The sequence below is a fragment of the Echinops telfairi genome, unplaced genomic scaffold (genome assembly GCF_000313985.2).
Source record: "Echinops telfairi isolate 266 unplaced genomic scaffold, ASM31398v2 ScPeMD7_70;HRSCAF=299, whole genome shotgun sequence".
NCBI classification, from domain to species: domain Eukaryota; kingdom Metazoa; phylum Chordata; class Mammalia; order Afrosoricida; family Tenrecidae; genus Echinops; species Echinops telfairi.
This window is the reverse complement of record NW_022103968.1, coordinates 61,831,266-61,848,174: the sequence shown is the minus strand read 5'-3', so window position 1 is coordinate 61,848,174 and position 16,909 is coordinate 61,831,266. Positions and strand designations below refer to the sequence as shown.

The 16,909-nt window shown below is 44.4% G+C and overlaps 1 protein-coding gene across 1 annotated transcript in view; it reads right to left on the bottom strand.

Annotated features, from left to right (window-relative positions):
• The window catches only part of LOC101661604 (core histone macro-H2A.2), a 60,835-nt gene that overhangs the window by 24,143 nt on the left and 19,783 nt on the right, over positions 1 to 16,909 (bottom strand). Inside the window, exon 2 of the mRNA XM_045291682.1 lies at positions 8,358 to 8,586. Coding sequence (XP_045147617.1) covers positions 8,358 to 8,529 — 172 coding nt within the window. The 5' untranslated portion in view covers positions 8,530 to 8,586. The remainder of the gene's footprint in view (positions 1 to 8,357; positions 8,587 to 16,909) is intronic.

Here is a 16,909-nt window from a genome sequence, read left to right as displayed (position 1 = left end):
AGTGTTTCCCGGTCGAGTCTGATGGGGTCCCAAGCCCTGGCCCCAAAGTCTATTTTTGGTATTCCCTGGGGACTTTGTTGCTCTGTTCCCCTTGCTGTTCTGTTGCACGCCCTTAGTGTTTTGCCTCGGTGTGGTGGGATCAGTTCAGGTGCAATTCCCACCCTGTGTCTCCAGTGTTGTTCCCTGTAGGACTGTGGGTCAAAGAGGTATGTCATGTTTCAGTGGGGCCCCCCCACCCCTAGTTTTGTCCTCCTTTAGATCTATGCCAGTGATGCCACCACTGCTCCACAGAAAACTCTGGACAAATTAGAAAAAGCTGTCCCTTCCTCACTTGACTTCGCTGATTTTGTTAGAAGAATACATCCTTTACTACCATTTGCTGGACATTTTCATAATAATTGTATTCTATCCTTGATAACCCAACCCATTGCCACCGAGTTGATTCTGATTCATACGACTCTACAAGGCAGAGTAGAACCATTCCCTAGGGTTTCTAAGGCTACAAATCTGTACTGGAGCAGAAAGTTATCTTTCTCCACAGAGAGGCTGGTGGGTTTGAACAGCTGACCTGGCATTAGCAGCCCAATGCTTAACCAATTATGCCAGCAGGGCTCTGGCTGAGAACATTGCTGAAAAAACCTTGTACTAAACAGACCATGGAAAGGACCCTGTAGTGTCACATTTAGGTCTCTGACTCATTTTGAATTCGCTTTTCTATATGGAGTGATACCATGGGTCCTGTTTCCTTGTTCTGCACATAGCTGTCCAATTGCACCAGCACCATTTGTTTAAGAGAGATGATCTTTTCTCCCTTTAGTGAGATTTGGCCCTTTGTGTTTCCCTATATGGGATCTTTTCTTTCCATATAAAGTTGGTGGCCTGTTTTTCCCTCGATGTAAAGAAAGATGATGAAATCTGAATTGGGATTGCATTATCTCTGTAGGTCACTTTGGGTAGGACTGACATGTTCACAATGTTTCGACTTCCTATCCATGAGCATGGTATATTCCTGCAAGTCTCCTTTGGTTCCTTGCAGTAGAGTTTTGGAGTTTCCTCTGTAAAACTCTCTTTCACTGACTACTATAATAGTATTCTTTTCCTGAATGACTTCTCAGAGTTCTCTTTGTTAGTGTACAGGAATCTGACATTTTTCTATATTGAGCTTGTACTATGCCATTTGCTGAATCCTTTTGTTAGTTCTAATAGTTTTCTTAGTCTCTGGGGTTTTCTATGTATACTATCATATCATTTTACTTCTTCACTGCTTTGGATGCCTTTTAATTATTTTTCTTGCCTTACTGCTGTGTCTAGGATTTCTAACACAATATTGAAAAGGAGTTGTGTGAAAGGCATCTTTGCCTGGTTTCCAGTCACAGGTGGAATGCTTTTTTCCTCATTCCACTGAAAATCATGGCTATTGGTTTTGTGTATGTGCACTAAGTTATTTTGAGGAATTTCCCTTCTCGTCCTAATATGTGGAGTTTATTTTTTTTAAATCAGGAATGGGGGCTGGATATTCCCAATGCCTGTATTGATATATACAATTATGTAGTTCTTTTCCTTTGCTTTAATTATGTGATAGATTACATGGATTGTTTTTCTAATGGTGAACAAGCCTTGCATACCTGATAGGAATCCACCTTGGTCACGATGTAGTATGTTTTGGATATGATGTTGGATTCTATTAGCTAGGATTTTGTTGAGAATTTTTGCATCAATATCTGTCAGGGTTATTGGCCAATAATTTTCTTTTTCAGTGGCGTCCTTACCTGGCTCTGGTATCAGGATTATGCTTGCCTCATAGAATTAATTTGCAAGCATTTCATCTTTTTTTAAGCTCTGAAATAGTTTGAGTTGAATTAGTGTCAGCCTTTATCTGGATATTTGGTAGAATTTGCCAGTGAAGTCACCTGGACCAGGACTTTTTTTGGGAGGTGGGGGAGGATTTAATGACCTGTTCTACTTGTTGTTTTGTGATAGGTCTGTTATATGCTAGTTCAGGTAGAGACAGTGTATTTCTAAAATACGTTCATTTCCCCCTAGGTTTTCAGATTGGTTAGCATACAGAACTTCATAATATTCTGTTAGTATCCTTTTTATTTTTGTTGGTCCTGTTGTGCCATCAACTATTCATTTCTTACTCATGTAATTTGCATATTTTCCTTTGTTAAAGCTGCCAGTGGTTTGTCAATTTTATTAGTTCTTTCAAAAAACTGACTTCTTTCTTGTTAATTCTTTCTGCTCCATTTATTTCTTCTGTTATTTCCTTTCTTCTGGTGACTGTAAGCTTGTTTTGCTATTCTTTTTCTAATTGTTGGAAATGGTGGCTATGGTGTTGATTTGGGTTCTTTCCCCTTTGTTGCATGTGAATGTGTATTGTTATATTTGGTATATTTTATTTTCATTCTCATTTGATTCAGACATTTTAAAGTTTCATTTTCTATTTCTTCTATTACCCAGTAGGTTTAAAGCAGGGCATTACTTTTCTTCCATTTCCATGTTTTTTGTTTTATTTTCCTTGTTCTTCCTGATATTGCTATCGAATTTCAGAGCATTGTGATCTCAGAAGATGCTTTGCATGATCTTGGTGTTTGAAACCTTATTGAAGCTTGCTTTGTGGCCCAGTATATGGTTTGTCATTGAGAATGTTCCTGTGCACTGGGAAAAGAATGTAGAGTGTGTTGTTGTTGGGTCATACCAAACAAAAAAACCAACTGCATTGCCATCTAGTCAATGGTGACTCACAGTGACCTTATATGACAGATCGGATTTGCTCCTGTGGACTTCCAAGGCTGAAAACCTTTAAGGGAGCAGAAAGCCTCATTTTCCTCCCTCTGAGAAGCCAGTGAGGTCAAACTGCTGACCTTGGGGTTAGCAGCCTTTGTTAGGCTGAGTTGAGTAGAGAAACAAATCCAAAGACACTCATATGTGTGTAAGAGAGCTTTATATCAAAGAGCAATTGTATATTGAGAAAACATCTCAGCCCGGTCCAGATCAAGTCCACAAGTCCGATAGTAGCCCATATGTCTGATACTAGTCCATAAATTCCCCTTCAGACTCACGCAGCATATGCAATGTTGCTGAGTGCAGGAAGATCATGGGCCGGTGGGTGAAAGTCTTGTGGATCCAATGGTGGTAGAGGCATCTCAGGGCTGGTGCAGGTCTCCATGTGGCTCTTCCAGCTCTTTGAGTAGGTCTCCGCAAGTCTCCAAGTGGCTTGGAGGAAGATGAAGGCAGCGAAAGAAGACGTTCCCAGAATCCTCATGAGAAGGCCACGCCCACAAGGAGGCATCATCAGGCTGACTTGATTGACAGGCTAGACTCCATCCCTACACTTAGCAAGTTGACATGGAATTGTATAAAACCACACACCCCAACTTGTAAAGCACTATATTACCAGCACTCCTACGTGGCTGGGTCAAGTATTTTGTATATTTCAATGAGGCTAAGTTGATTAATTTAGAACACCAACACGTTGGTGTTGTTTAGAACTTCTGTATTTTTGCTGAGTTTCTTTCTAGTTAATCTGCCTTGCATCTAAAGTGTCATATAAAAGTCTCCTATTAGGTACACTGGTACAGATAGGAACTGAAAATACGGGGAATCCAGGACGGATGAGCCCTATAGGACCAGTGGTGTGAGTGGCAAAACAGGGAGGGTAAAGGGAGAATGGGTAGGAAAGAGGGAACCGATTACATGGAACTGTGTGTGACCTCCTCCCTGGGGGACAGACAACCGAAAAGTGGGTGAAGGGAGACGTCGGACAGGGCAAGATATGACAAAATACCCATTTATAAACTATCAAGGGCTCATGCGGGAGGGGGGAGCCGGGAGGGAGGGGAAAAATGAGGACCTAATGTCGGGGGTTTGAGTGGAGAGAAAATGTTTTGAGAAACGATGTACAAATGTGCTTTACACAATTGATGTGTGTATGGATTGGGATGACAGTTGTATGAGCCCCTAATAAAATGTTAAAAAACAAAAAAAGTCTCCTACTATTATTCTGGAGTTATCTATTCCTCTTTTAACTTTTTGTTAAAGCTTAATTTTTTGGCTCTTTCCCTGGGTGTATAGAACTTTATTAAGTTTTTGTTCTAGAATGCCCTTTCTTGTCTCATGCAGGTGTTTGCCATAAAATCAATTTTACCATAAATTAATATCACCACTCCTGGTATTTATTGGCTAGCATTTGCTTGATTTGTGTTTTCCTATCCTTTGGCTTTTAGCTTATTTTTATTGCTTGTTGGCAGCATATTGATGGGCCATGTTTCTTTATCCATTCTTCTGATCGCTGCCTCTTGATTGGTGTAATTAATCCATTTGTATTCTGTGTAATTATTCATAGATAATTAATACTGTCCTTTTACTGTGTTTTGAGAGAGGACCTTTTAGAGACCACAGACTTGAATCTGAGAGGAAAAGAAAAGTGATCCAAGGAAACCCCCCATCCCTGGCTGCTTTCCAGTGCACGGCTGGGATTGGGGAAGATAAGAGCCGCTTGCTGCAATTTAACCCTTGTTATGAGGGTCAGACAAGAAGGGCTGTGCAGATAATACTGTGTGACAGAGCCGGGGTCTTCACAGGCTGATGTCCCCACAGGAGGGCATCCTGGTGTGCTGTTGTTCCGGATGCACCTTCTCCTCTTGGACTAGAGTCTCCATTGGGTTTTGGATCCACTGGCACCCACTTCCCCAGAGAGATCCATGTCTCAGTGTCTCCAGCCTATTTCTCTGCCTTCGCAGTCAGAAAAAGGCTCAACGAACCTTTTTTGTTTTGTTTTTTAAGAAAGCTTTAAAAATGACTAAAATACAGCACATAGAATAACATTATATTAGGTGAAGGAACAAATATGGCTCAATGTCACATATTGTAAGATTCTATATGGAATATCTGGAATTGGTAAATCCACAGATACAGAAAGCAGATTCATCATTGCTAGGAGTTGGAGGGAGAAAGGAATGGTGAATGATTGGTAAGAGACCCAGAGTTTTTTTGGGGGGTGATGAAAATGTTCTGGAATTAGATAGTGGTGGTGGTTGCACAACCCACTGAACAGACGAAAAAAATTTTAAATAGTTAACTGTATTTCAATAGATTAAAAACGCAATTACGTTGAAATCTATTTTTCAAGATATTAAACATATCTGGTGCATAATAATGTATGTTCTTCTTTATTAGCACATTAAATAATAACACCCCAAGTATTGAAGGCATTGCTGCGGTTCATTGCTCACATTCAAAAGGAAAGAGAGATTAACTGTGAGGGAATGTTAGTGAAATAAAGACGTACTTTTCTCATCCATGTTCACGTACCTCTTTGGGGCTCAGAAACTGCTCAGACTGAAGCCTCAAGTAGCCCCACCCTCCTCCCTCTTCCCCAGCTCCTACTCCATCAGCCACCATCCTTTCTTCCTCTCTTTTGAGCCAACCCCCCACCTCCCCCCATCTAGAGTCCATACTTCCCACTCCTCAGCTCACTGCATTTTAGGTGTGACTACCCTTATGTTGCTCACCCATGACCTTACAGGTGGCTAAGCCTTGGGTCCCTGTCTGGTTTTGATCCTTGTGACCTTGCAGGAGCACCTGCCTTTGCTAACACACCCTTTTCCGTCTTCTGGATTCTGTGGATTTGCATTCACCTGCTTTCCTCCCTGAAATGTTTTCTTTTCAGCCGCCTGGGCCACCCTTCCCCTTTTTCCTTGACCATAAACTAGAACACGGTGGTGCTACTTGGGGCTTCATCTCTCTGGTGGCCCCACTCACTTCCAGGGTCTTACACCCGCACCATTAACCCTCAGTTCTCTTGGGCTCCAGCCATACCTAGGATGTCTCCACTTAACAACAGCAATAGGTGCATTTGTCGTGTTGCACATGGGAAGACATCTATGGGGGCCCGGAGACCCAGGCGAATTGAAGGTTGGCATTTGGAACTCACTGGATGCTTGAGGGTAGAAGAATGTGGAAGTATGCTTCTGTAAACATTTACAGGCTTGGAAACTCTGTAGGGCAGCTCTACTGTGTCCTACAGAGCCTCTGTGAGTCAAATTTGACCGGAAGGCAATGGGGACCATGTGACTGAGGGCTGCAAAGCACTTTTCATGCATTACCTTAAGCACATCTCACAGAGAGTAGGAAAGCAATGTGTCCACTACTTCCTAGCTGTAGAGTGGCAGGGTGAAAATCTCGCTTGGGGTGTCCTAAAGCCAACATTCCAAATTACTCCACTTTGCTGGATGTCTCACGGATGCCCTAAACTCCACATCCTGTACCTCCTCCACTGTTCCTGCTGCCCTATAGGCACCGTCTTTAGTCACCAGCTGCATTTTCTTCTTCCTCTTAATCAGATTCCTTACATGCTTCTCCAGTACTGTTGACTCTCATCTTCTGCTCCCCCACCCAAGGAGGCCTGGCTCGAAAGAAAGTAGTTAACCCAAATGTGGAAGATTCAGGTCGCCTTTGATGCCTCTCCCCGCTTTATCCTACCCATTTGTAAGGGAGTGAAACGTCTTAATGTGGCTCTTCTATCCGTGTTTCTGTAATTCCCACCTAGATATGGGGTGGGACTCTGCAAATAAGGTCTGTGTAACACGAATAGAGGGGACTGGTCCATTTTAGTTGCCACTCCCCTGCTTAGAAGAATGAGCTGTCTTGGCAGAAAAAGAGAGAAGTTCCCGGACCATTTGAAGAGCCACCAGTGTAGCACATTTGAGATCTCTGGTTGCTGTCTCAACTGGCGGTAGGCCAAGACCAGAGGCATCAGCGGTTGAGGCAAGCGGACCCCAAAACCAAACACAGAGCAGCACAGACTGCGTAGGCTCTGGGGTCGATCAGTGAGTTGGCCTCCTGGTCCAGGGAGTCAAAGGCCAAGGGCCATGTGACCGAGAGTCTGAGTCCCCGAGAGAGAGACTTGGCTGCTGGCTGAGGAGAGGTGCTGATGTGGACCAATTACTGTATCTTTACTGGTTACTAATCCTGGCTTGTAATCACCTGTTAACTCCCTTCCTGAGCCCCCTTAATTGTGAGTGTTGTCTGTGAGTTCTGTGTGGCCGTTGCAACAAGTGAATGAATCCAGCAGAGAAGTAGAGCCCTGGGAGGATGGTTGGTGTCACAGGAGGGTGAGGAAGGATGGAGGGTGGAGGGACATCAGACCCCAGCCTCTTGGCAACAGGAAGTTGGGGAAGGTCAGATATGGCCACCCTCTCTGCTGTTTTCTCACCATATTTGGGGCACAGCTGAGTTTGCTTTCTACCTGTCTCCCAAGCTGTCCCTTCTTTCTCATCCTCATTACCCTCTGCAGTCCCAATGCCCCCAATAAACTCACTGCCTTTGAATTAATTCCAATGCATAGCTACCCTATATAGGTTTTTCAAGAACCTATATAGGAAATCTTTATGAGCCGACAGCCTCATTTTTCTCCCTACGAGTGGTTGGTGTGTTTGAACTGGGATTAGCAGGGTTGTTTTCTGCTCCATCTTCCAGGCTTGACCCAAAGGAGGCTTCATGAATGTTGAAAGTCATTTCAAGGATGACAGGAAGCTTCCACTTAAACACGACCCAAAGAAAATACTAACAGCCACCCCAAACTTACAAACATGCCGACCCTTTCACCGATCCAAGCCCCCCACCCCCACCCCACCCTGGCCGCTGCCCTGCCTGGGGACACATTCTGACTCCTAGAGACTCAACCAGACGGTGTGAACTGCTCCACAGGGCTTTCAAGGCTGTCCACCTCTAGAAAGCAGACTGCCACATTTTGCTACACAGAGCGACTGGAGGGTTTGAACCCTGACCTTTTGGTTTGCTTAATCACTGTGCCACCAGGGCCCCTTTTACTTATTCGCAGTGGCCATTCAATTGCACCAGTCATGATTCATTCCATTGGCTTGACTCTGTGTCTCATTAAAATGCAAATACAGCTTGAAGACTCACCACCTTCACCGGATTAGTCATTTATACTTTGCCCTGAATAATCTTCTCAGTTCTTAAGGGAAGGAAGATGAGATGGATGACCATTGATTGAATGCATCCTTTGCCCTGGGCATTTTACATACATTTGATCTGTTAACCAAGGGCATAAGGTTGCTCTGGAAATATCCAAAGGCACAGAGAGCTGAAGTTGTTAGCTCAAGGGAACGGAGCCCATCGATTGATTCAGCCAGCTTTGAAAGACTCCAAGCCTGTTTTCCCAACTCCAGTCTGAGGTGTGGGGACGGAAACTTGAAAGGGCAGGAAAGCACACAGACAAGGCCTGCCCACGCCACCTTCACCTGCCTGCTATTGCCCAGGGCCAGGAGGGTGCTGGATGCTGGCCCTACTTCTGAGCTCATGTCCCAACCACCAAGGTGTGTTCGCGTTACCTGCCAGGTACTCAATGACAGCTGCCATGTAGACGGGGGCCCCCACGCTGATCCGGTACTTGAAGGTCCCTTTCTTCAGGTAGCGCATCAGCCTCCCCACGGGGAAGATGACGCCCGCCCTGGCTGAACGGGACAGCTTGGACATTTTCTTCTTCCCACTCCGGCCTGACATCTTGCCTTTGTTTGCCTCTCAGCTTGCTGACACTGTGACCTCCAGGCACTCAGGATGCTAAAAGGGAGAAAGAAGGCAGAATTTAGGGTGGCTGATTGACCAGTGGTTGAAGTGGCCCCAGGGCACATACCTGACCACCAGGTGGAGGCAGCGAAGACCTGCCCGAGGACACTGACACTTTGCAGGGTAATTGCAGGATCACCTGTGTCCTTCCACCTCCATCCAGCCAGCTGACCTCAGAGGAGAGGCAAAAGAAAACTGGCTCAGCTGAGAGTGGCCATGCCTCCTGTGATAGGCTGAATAGCAGTCCCCAGAGAGGTCCAGGAACTTGTAAATGGCACCTCACATAGCCAGAGAGACTTTGTAAATGTGATTCAATCAAGGCTCTTCACTTTGATTGATCTGGATGAGTCAATGTGATCACCTCACCATTCTTCCCAGAGGGAGGCTGGAGATCAGAGTGAGTAGCCTGAGATGTGATGGAGCAATGCAAGGAAGAGGCCACGAGCCAAGGCATGCAGCCAGCCTCTAGAAGCAGAAAAAGGCAAGAGAAGGAACACTACTTGGAAGGCCCCAGCTCTGCCGACACACTTTATTTTAGCTCAGGGCAACTTATTTCTGACGTTGGACCTCTGGAACCGTGGGAGAATATAGTTGTATTGTGTACAGTCAATATGCTTGTGGTGATGCGGTACAGCAGCAAAAATAAAGTTAATAGAGTTGCCTTTTGGTCCTGAATGGTTTCTGTCGATTTTAATACACAGTACCTAGGTACTATGACTATGCTTGTTATAAAGGTTATGAAGCCCTGGTGGCTTAGTGGGTGATGGATAGGGTTGGTAGTTACCAAGTCAGCATTTCAAACTCATCAGCCTTGTTGTGGGAGAAAGACGAGGCTACTCACTCCTGTAAAAATGTACAGCCTCAGAAACTCTAAGGAGCTACTGTCTTGTGTATTATAGGCTGAACAGGAGTGGGCATCTACTCCACGACACTGGGTGCCAAGCAGTGAAAGTTAGCTTGCTAACCGAGAAGTTGGAAGTTTGAGTCCACCCAGGAACCCCTCAAACGAAAGGTCTGATGATCTACTTACAAGAACTAAGCCACTGAAAACCTTACCGAGCACAGTTCTATTCTGACATCACATGGGCACCCATGAGTTGGAATCCGCTCAACAGCACCTAGTTTAAAACTATGCCCAGGATGGATGATGTGAGCCTGGGCACGTTATTACACATGTCGCATTCATTGATCGTTCCCCATATACATTACTGCGATTGCTCAAACCACACTCAGTGCCACAGAGTCGACGCAGACTCAGAGTGACCTTGTAGGAGAGGGTAGAAATGCCCCCCTGTGGATTGCCAAGACTGTAACTTTGTATAGGAGTAGAAAGCCCCATCTTTTCCCCAAGGAACCACTGGTGGTTTTGAATTGCCAATCTTGTGAATCACAGCCCAACATGCAACCACTACACCACCTGGGCTCCCTACATTATTGTGATCGTTTGGTGTTATATCCATTTGGCCGGGTCAGGATTCTTAGTGACTGGGCCAGTAAGAGCTCATAATGTGACCTAACACAGTGGAATCTCCTCTATAGTGGGATCTGCTAGGGGTGGCCAGTCAGTTGTAAAAAGGTTAGAGCAGTGGTTCTCAACCTTCCTAATGCCTCGACCCTTTAATACAGTTCCTCATGTTGTGGTGACGCCCAACCATAACATTATTTTCGTTGAAACTTCATAACTGTCATTTTGTTACTGTTATAAATTGTCATGTTAATATCTGATATGCAGGATGTATTTTCATTGTTACAAATTGAACATAATTAAAGCATAGTGATTCATCACAAAACAATATGTAATTGTAGATTGTGAAATATTTATTTCCAACGACAAATAAATGAAATTTTGTCTTGAAGCATGGTGTAGCATGGGTAACAAATAATCTTCATGCCGGGTACTTATATGTGGGTGTATCTGCATGTGGGCAGACCTGCCTGGAGACAGATAATAGAGCAGTGTCTCGGTTCCTAAGACCATCAGAAATATGTGTTTTCCGATGGTCTTAGGCAACCCGTGAAAGGGTTGTTCAACCCCCAAAGGGGTCGCGACCCACAGGTTGAGAACTGCTAGATTGGAGTGAGATGCAACACCCTTATCAAATCCTGATACAGTGAATTGAAAGGAGATTTCTTCTAGTGTGTGGGCTGCTTCCAATAAAAGTGGACGCTGTGGAAAAACTTGCTTGCCATTTGCTGGGTCTCTATTATGCATCTGGCCCACTGACCTACGCGTCTTTAGATTTGAGACAATAGCCTGCCATATTGCCTGCTGATCCCAGGAGTTGTCAGTGACCTGTCATCTGACCTTTTGATCTTAGATTCATTTGGCACCGCACTCACAAGCCTGACTTGCTGACCTCAGATTCATTTTCTTCTGTAGCCATCAGCCTGTCGTCTTCCTACCAAGGTGGGGCCATCAGCTCCTGAAGCTATGCAAACCATGAGCAGTCTCCAGCTAACACCTGACCCATATACTTGGAAACTGCCTAGATTTGGACTTGCCGCTTTAACAACTGTGCTAGCCAGTTTCTTGATTTAAAAGTAAATATATACATATGTACACACACAGACATATATACATATGCTTCACTGGTTTTTCTTCTCTAGAGAATCCAGTATAAGGCTATTTAAATGCTATCCAAAGGTAATCAAAAGTATTCCTGTTAGGGTTTCAGTTCATACAAGCCTGGGTTTATTCCAAAGAAAATGTGTCTGCAATGTCTGCCGACAACTTCTCTCATCAATTCACTTGTCTTAGTAAGGCACCCTGGTGACATAGTGGTTATAAGTTGGGCTGCTAACCAGAAAGTCAGCAGTTCTAAACCACCACTTGCTCCTCAGGAGAAACATGAGGCTTTCTACTTCCATAAAGAGTTACAGTCTCAGAGGCTCAGGGGGCAGTTCTACCCTGTCGATAGGTTTGCTATGGGCTGGCGTCAACTTGATAGAAGTGAGTTAGTTTCATTAGGGTGACTTCCAAAAATGGTCCAGACATAACAGTCGCTTGCTTCCAAGGAGATATGCTTGGCCACTTGTATTAGTCTGGGTACTTTGAGAAACAAATCCCCAGAAACTCATGTATAAGAGAGAGTTTTATATAAAGGGTAAGTGTGCATCAAGACAACATCCCAACCCAGTGCTGCCCAAGCCCGCAATCCAACATTAACCCATTAACCCATATGTCCAACACCAATCCACAAAGTCCTCCTCCTCCTCACAAAACACACGCAATGATGCCGACTGCAGGAGGAAAGCTGGGTCAGTGAGCGTGTAAACATCTCAGTGCTGGCAGGGGCCTCCACACGGCTGCTCCAGCACCCAGAGCTGCATCGGAGTAGGTCCATATGGCTTCTCCTCAGGGATGTCTTGCAGGAAATGAGCCTTGCCAGCTGAATCAGGGAACTGGCTAAGGCAGCTGCACCCTGGTCCGACCATCAGAAAGCAAGAGACCTGAGAACTCAAAAGGCAAGGCTCACTGAGCCATTTATCCCTCTGCCCTTCAATTAACCCCACATGTTTACTGGCCAGGTTGGCACAAGAAACTAGCTACCTCAGTCACTTAAATTCAAGGTAGAAATAATAATAATTTATAAATTATCAAAGATTAGTGAGGAAGGGAGGGAGGGGGGCAGAGGGGGGAAAATGAGGAGCTGATACCAAGGGTTCAAAGTAGAAAGAAATGTTTTGAAAATGAGGATGACAACAAATGTATCAATGTGCTTGATACAATGGATGTATGCATTGTGATAAGAGCTGTAAGAGCTCCCAATAAAATGATTTTTTAAAAAAAGAAAATGATGAAGGAAACATACGTACAAATATGCTTGATGCAATTGATGTATGGATTATTATAAGAGCTGTAACAGCCCCCAATAAAATGATCTTTAAAAACCAAATTCAAGGTAGAGAGGCAGCTCAGAAGGTTATGTTGGCTGTCTATTCCAAAGGGATAATACTAATGAATTTTCTTGACGTACATAGGGCAATCATTGGGGTTGTCGTGAAGGAAAAAAGGTTCAAATTTGAAAATTGCATTGGTGAGAAATAGTTAAGGAATGTTATGCCAAGGAACTTTTTTCCCATCATGGCAAGGCATCTCCAAGGCCTTTCCTTTGAGGAATTTGTTAGGAAACCTTGACCAGGGCTCTCTGTCCCCCTGAGAGCCCTGACCTAGCCCCTTCAGAGTTCATTTTGTTCCACAAACTCAAAGGACACAATCTGAATCACTCAAGGATGACAAGCTTGTTGTTTTGATGTGGTGGAAATCGAAGAGTGCAGCTGTCTTTCGGGAAAGGACTACTGAAATGGAAACATCACCTTCAGTAGTGTCTCGACCTAGAAGCCACAAACAGTAGCTTCACATTTTAATAGTTTTCACTGTAGCATTATGTTTGACTTACTTTAATTTGTATTTACTGCTCTCTTATTTCTTAATCCAGTTAATTTTCTTCTCAAGTTCATTTTATTTTATTTTTGACATAAAAGTTTTATTGACATATAATTCACTTATTATGCAGTTCAATGGTTCCAATATATTAAAAAGAGTTGTGCAATATTCACCACAGAAATTTTAGGACTTTGTTTTCCTCATTCTTGTATCTCAATTGTGATCAGCTCCCTAACATCCTGTGCTACACTCCTAGGAAACTATTAATCTATAGTGATTTTATCTATAGAGTTACCATATATACTCATGTATAAGCCATGTTTTCCAGCACATTTTTTATGCTGTTGTTGTGGTAAAATTAGGTGCCTTGGCTGATATTTGGGTCAGCTTATACTCAAGTATATATGGTACCTATCCTGGATTACATGTAAAGAGATGCATACCTAAAACAAACAAACAAAAAAATCCCAACAACAGCAAAATAAAATACAGAAAAACCTCAAAAAAGAAAGCAACAACAGAAGCTGGAACAAATAAATGATGACATTAAAATGTAACCTAAATATCCTGAATTAATTCACTTTTGAAGCACTGTGTGAGGGCAAGGGTACTCACTTCCTGATCAATAGTCTGATGCAATTCATTGGAGGCTTACTTACTGTGAGGACTTTGCAAACGGATGTTGGGCTCTCACTGTTATCCATCCTTTGCAAACTGATGCTCAGAATTTGAGCTCTAATACTATCCTCTGATCTGATCTTGGATTTTATTATTTACAATCATTGGATCACACAGGCTTGTGTGCTTCTTCCCTGTGGGTTTAGCTGACACTTCCATTTAGATGGCTGCTTGTTTTAAGACAAGCCTTTAAGACTCGGCTTGCTGGAGACCAGCCCCTCTCTTTCTCCCTGGTGGTTGGACCAGCATGCTGCCTGAGCTAACAGCTCTCTGCCTGAGCTAGCTGTCGTGCCTCATCACGTGTGATGTGCTACCCATGGGCAAAGCCAACCTGTGGACCATGGTGGACTGTGTGCTGTGCTGTTCCATGCTGTGGTGTCACCCCCACCACTCCAAATGCCGCTGCACCTCCGCATCACTACCCCTTGAGGCTGTGACCTGCTTTGCTCTGCTGCTCTGCTGGCCTCTGCTACACCTCATCACTCCATCTTCCTGCCTGCTTCCTTGGCCGCGTGAGTTGGAATGACTTTTCAGTATAGTAACTGTCCCACGAAAGTGAGTTGGACTGAGCTCTCTGTACTGCTGTGTGGACTAATTTGCTGTTATGTAACTTTTTGCTATAGAAACGTATCCATATATATGTATATATATATAATTTATATATATGTTTATATACATAATATCATAAGCCTCCTGGCTTTGCTTCTCTAGAGAACATTGCTTAGCACACCAACATAACTCAGAGCCATGTGCGCATCTCAAATAGAAGTATATTCTGAATTACCCAGTAATACAGCGTTCTTAAAGGTGGAAGCGGTAAGCAGAAGCAGTTCTGTTGACTATGGTAATTCAGAGGATCCAAACAAAGCGAATGAAAAGCGATATGTACTCCACAGAATGAAGAGACTAGGATTTTTGGGGTGAAAGATTTCAGAATTCACACACACTAAAATTCAAGATCATCAAGACCTAGGGGTATCTGGGGGTGCACATGCAGTCATGGCTTACCTGGTAAGCGAGTGCTTACTAACTAATCTATAATGAATAATTCCACATTTTCTAGGTGAGGCGCACACCTCGCTCTCGCTCTCTCTATCCCTCCTCACAGTCCCTGAGAAGGCTGTCGATAACTCCCTGTGATGTAAGAGCATTATCTCTTGTCCAGTCGGATTATGGCATTGGTGAGTAACATTGAACCCACCACAGACTGCGAAAACAACGAGCACATCTGTGTGGGGATAGGGACAGCCGGACAGCTCCTCAGAAGCTAGGCTGGTGAGAGCTCATCTCTTCAGCTCTGGACTTGTTATCCAGAGGGATCAGTCCCTGGAGCAGAATATCGACTTCATTGTCTAGTGCTGCTCTGAGAGAAACGTCACCAGCGTTGTTTCTCCAGCAGACAGAATCCGCTCCCACGGGGCTACTGCTGTTGTCGGGTGCTGCCAGTCTGTTCCAACTCACAGCCAGCGTGCCAGCTCATCTCTCGGAGGGAATCCCTCTTTCCTGTTAGCCTTCTACTTGATCAAGCACGAGGTCCTGCTCCTGGGACGAGTCTCTCCTGAAAACATGTCCAAAGTGTATGAAAGGCATGTTCACCATCCTGACTTCGAAGGAGCCTTCTGACTGTACTTTCCCAAGACAGGTCTGTTTATTCTTTGGACAGTCCTCGCGGTATTTAACATTCTGTGACCACACTGCAGTGCAAACACATTGTTTTTTCTCTCGTCTATTTTATTCATTCCTTGTCCACCTTTCAAGTGCATAAGAATTGTGGATGCTTCAATGGTATCTGCCGCCAAGGGCAAAGGCATTCTCAGTGGCCATAACATCTGGGAAAGGGAACTGAGAAAGTGGAAAATGAATGGAGAGGGTGGGACAGAGTGGTAAAGGGATAAGTGGCTAATAGAAAGTCAATGCACAGTGAGTATTCATTTCCTCTTGATGAAAGAATGAATTGAGTTCAGTTTCCTAAAAGCATCTGATTTTTGACTTACAGTGGCCTCAGGTGACAGAGTAGGATCCCCCATACCATTTTCTAGGCTGCAACCTTTACAGCAGCGAATCACAAGTCCTTCTCCCCTGGAGCTGGTAGAGGGAGGACCAGCCTTTGGTTAGCAGCCAGGATCAGAGATGGGATTGTCAACCTCTCGGGGCGAGCTTAACTATTCACACTGTCAGGCCTCTGTCATAAGAGTATAATCATAAATATAGGTTGAAGAGACTTAGGTCAGGATGTGATAAATATATGGATTAGCTGCTCGTGGACAGAGCCGTCTCTCTGGAGAAGGTATGCACAAAGCAATACAATATAGTCCCTGTCCTCAGAGAGCGTTAGTGTACAGTTCTGCAGGCAGGGGAGTGGTTCAGACAGTGGAAGTGGCTCTTGGTGTAGGGTTCGGGATGGGAGTGGAAAGCCTAGCTCTATCTACGTAACTAATGGTGTGACCTCCGAAGTCACCTGGGCCTCAGTGGTGTCCACAATACAACAGAGAGGCCACTTACGATCCTGATCCTGCTGGCCTTACACGCTCTGATTTTATTTAAAGATACATTTGCTACTGGTCTGAAAAAGAAGCTTAGTCCCTTTAAGAAGTCAGTTCTAAAGAGTTAAGATTCTTTGCACATTCATAAAGACATAGACTTCACTAATCCAATTATGTGCGCCCCCCCCCCCTTAACGGTAAGTGGAGGCTGTTGGGGATTAGGAACTCTGGTTGCCAAGGAAACCACCTGACAAGCCCATCCCAGGATGGATGTGCCCTGTGGATCCAGTGTGTGCTAGACAGCTGTATTCTTCCCTTGCCAACACACCAGGCACAGAAGCCAAAAGGGAGGCACCTCCACCAGACATCACTTTCTCCAACAGTCGCATCTAGGGGACGCCTGACCCGAGTCATGATGTTTTCATTGTCTCATATGCACGTGAAAGTTGGACACTGAATAAGGAAGACCGAAGAAGAATGGATGTGTTGTGGTGCTGGTGAAGAATACTGAAAGTACCATGGACTGCTCAAAGGACACACATCTGTTTTGGAAGAAGTAGGGCCCGAGTGTTCCTTAGAGGCAAGGATGGCAAGAGTTCATCATCACAGACTTTGGACATGTTGTCAGGCGAGACCAGTCCCTGGGGAAGGGCATCATGCCTGGTAGGGGGCAGTGACAGAGAAGAAAGTCCTCAACAAGGTGGACTGCCAGGCGGTTTTGTTTTTCTTTTTTAACATTTTATTAGGGGCTCATACAACTGTTATCCCA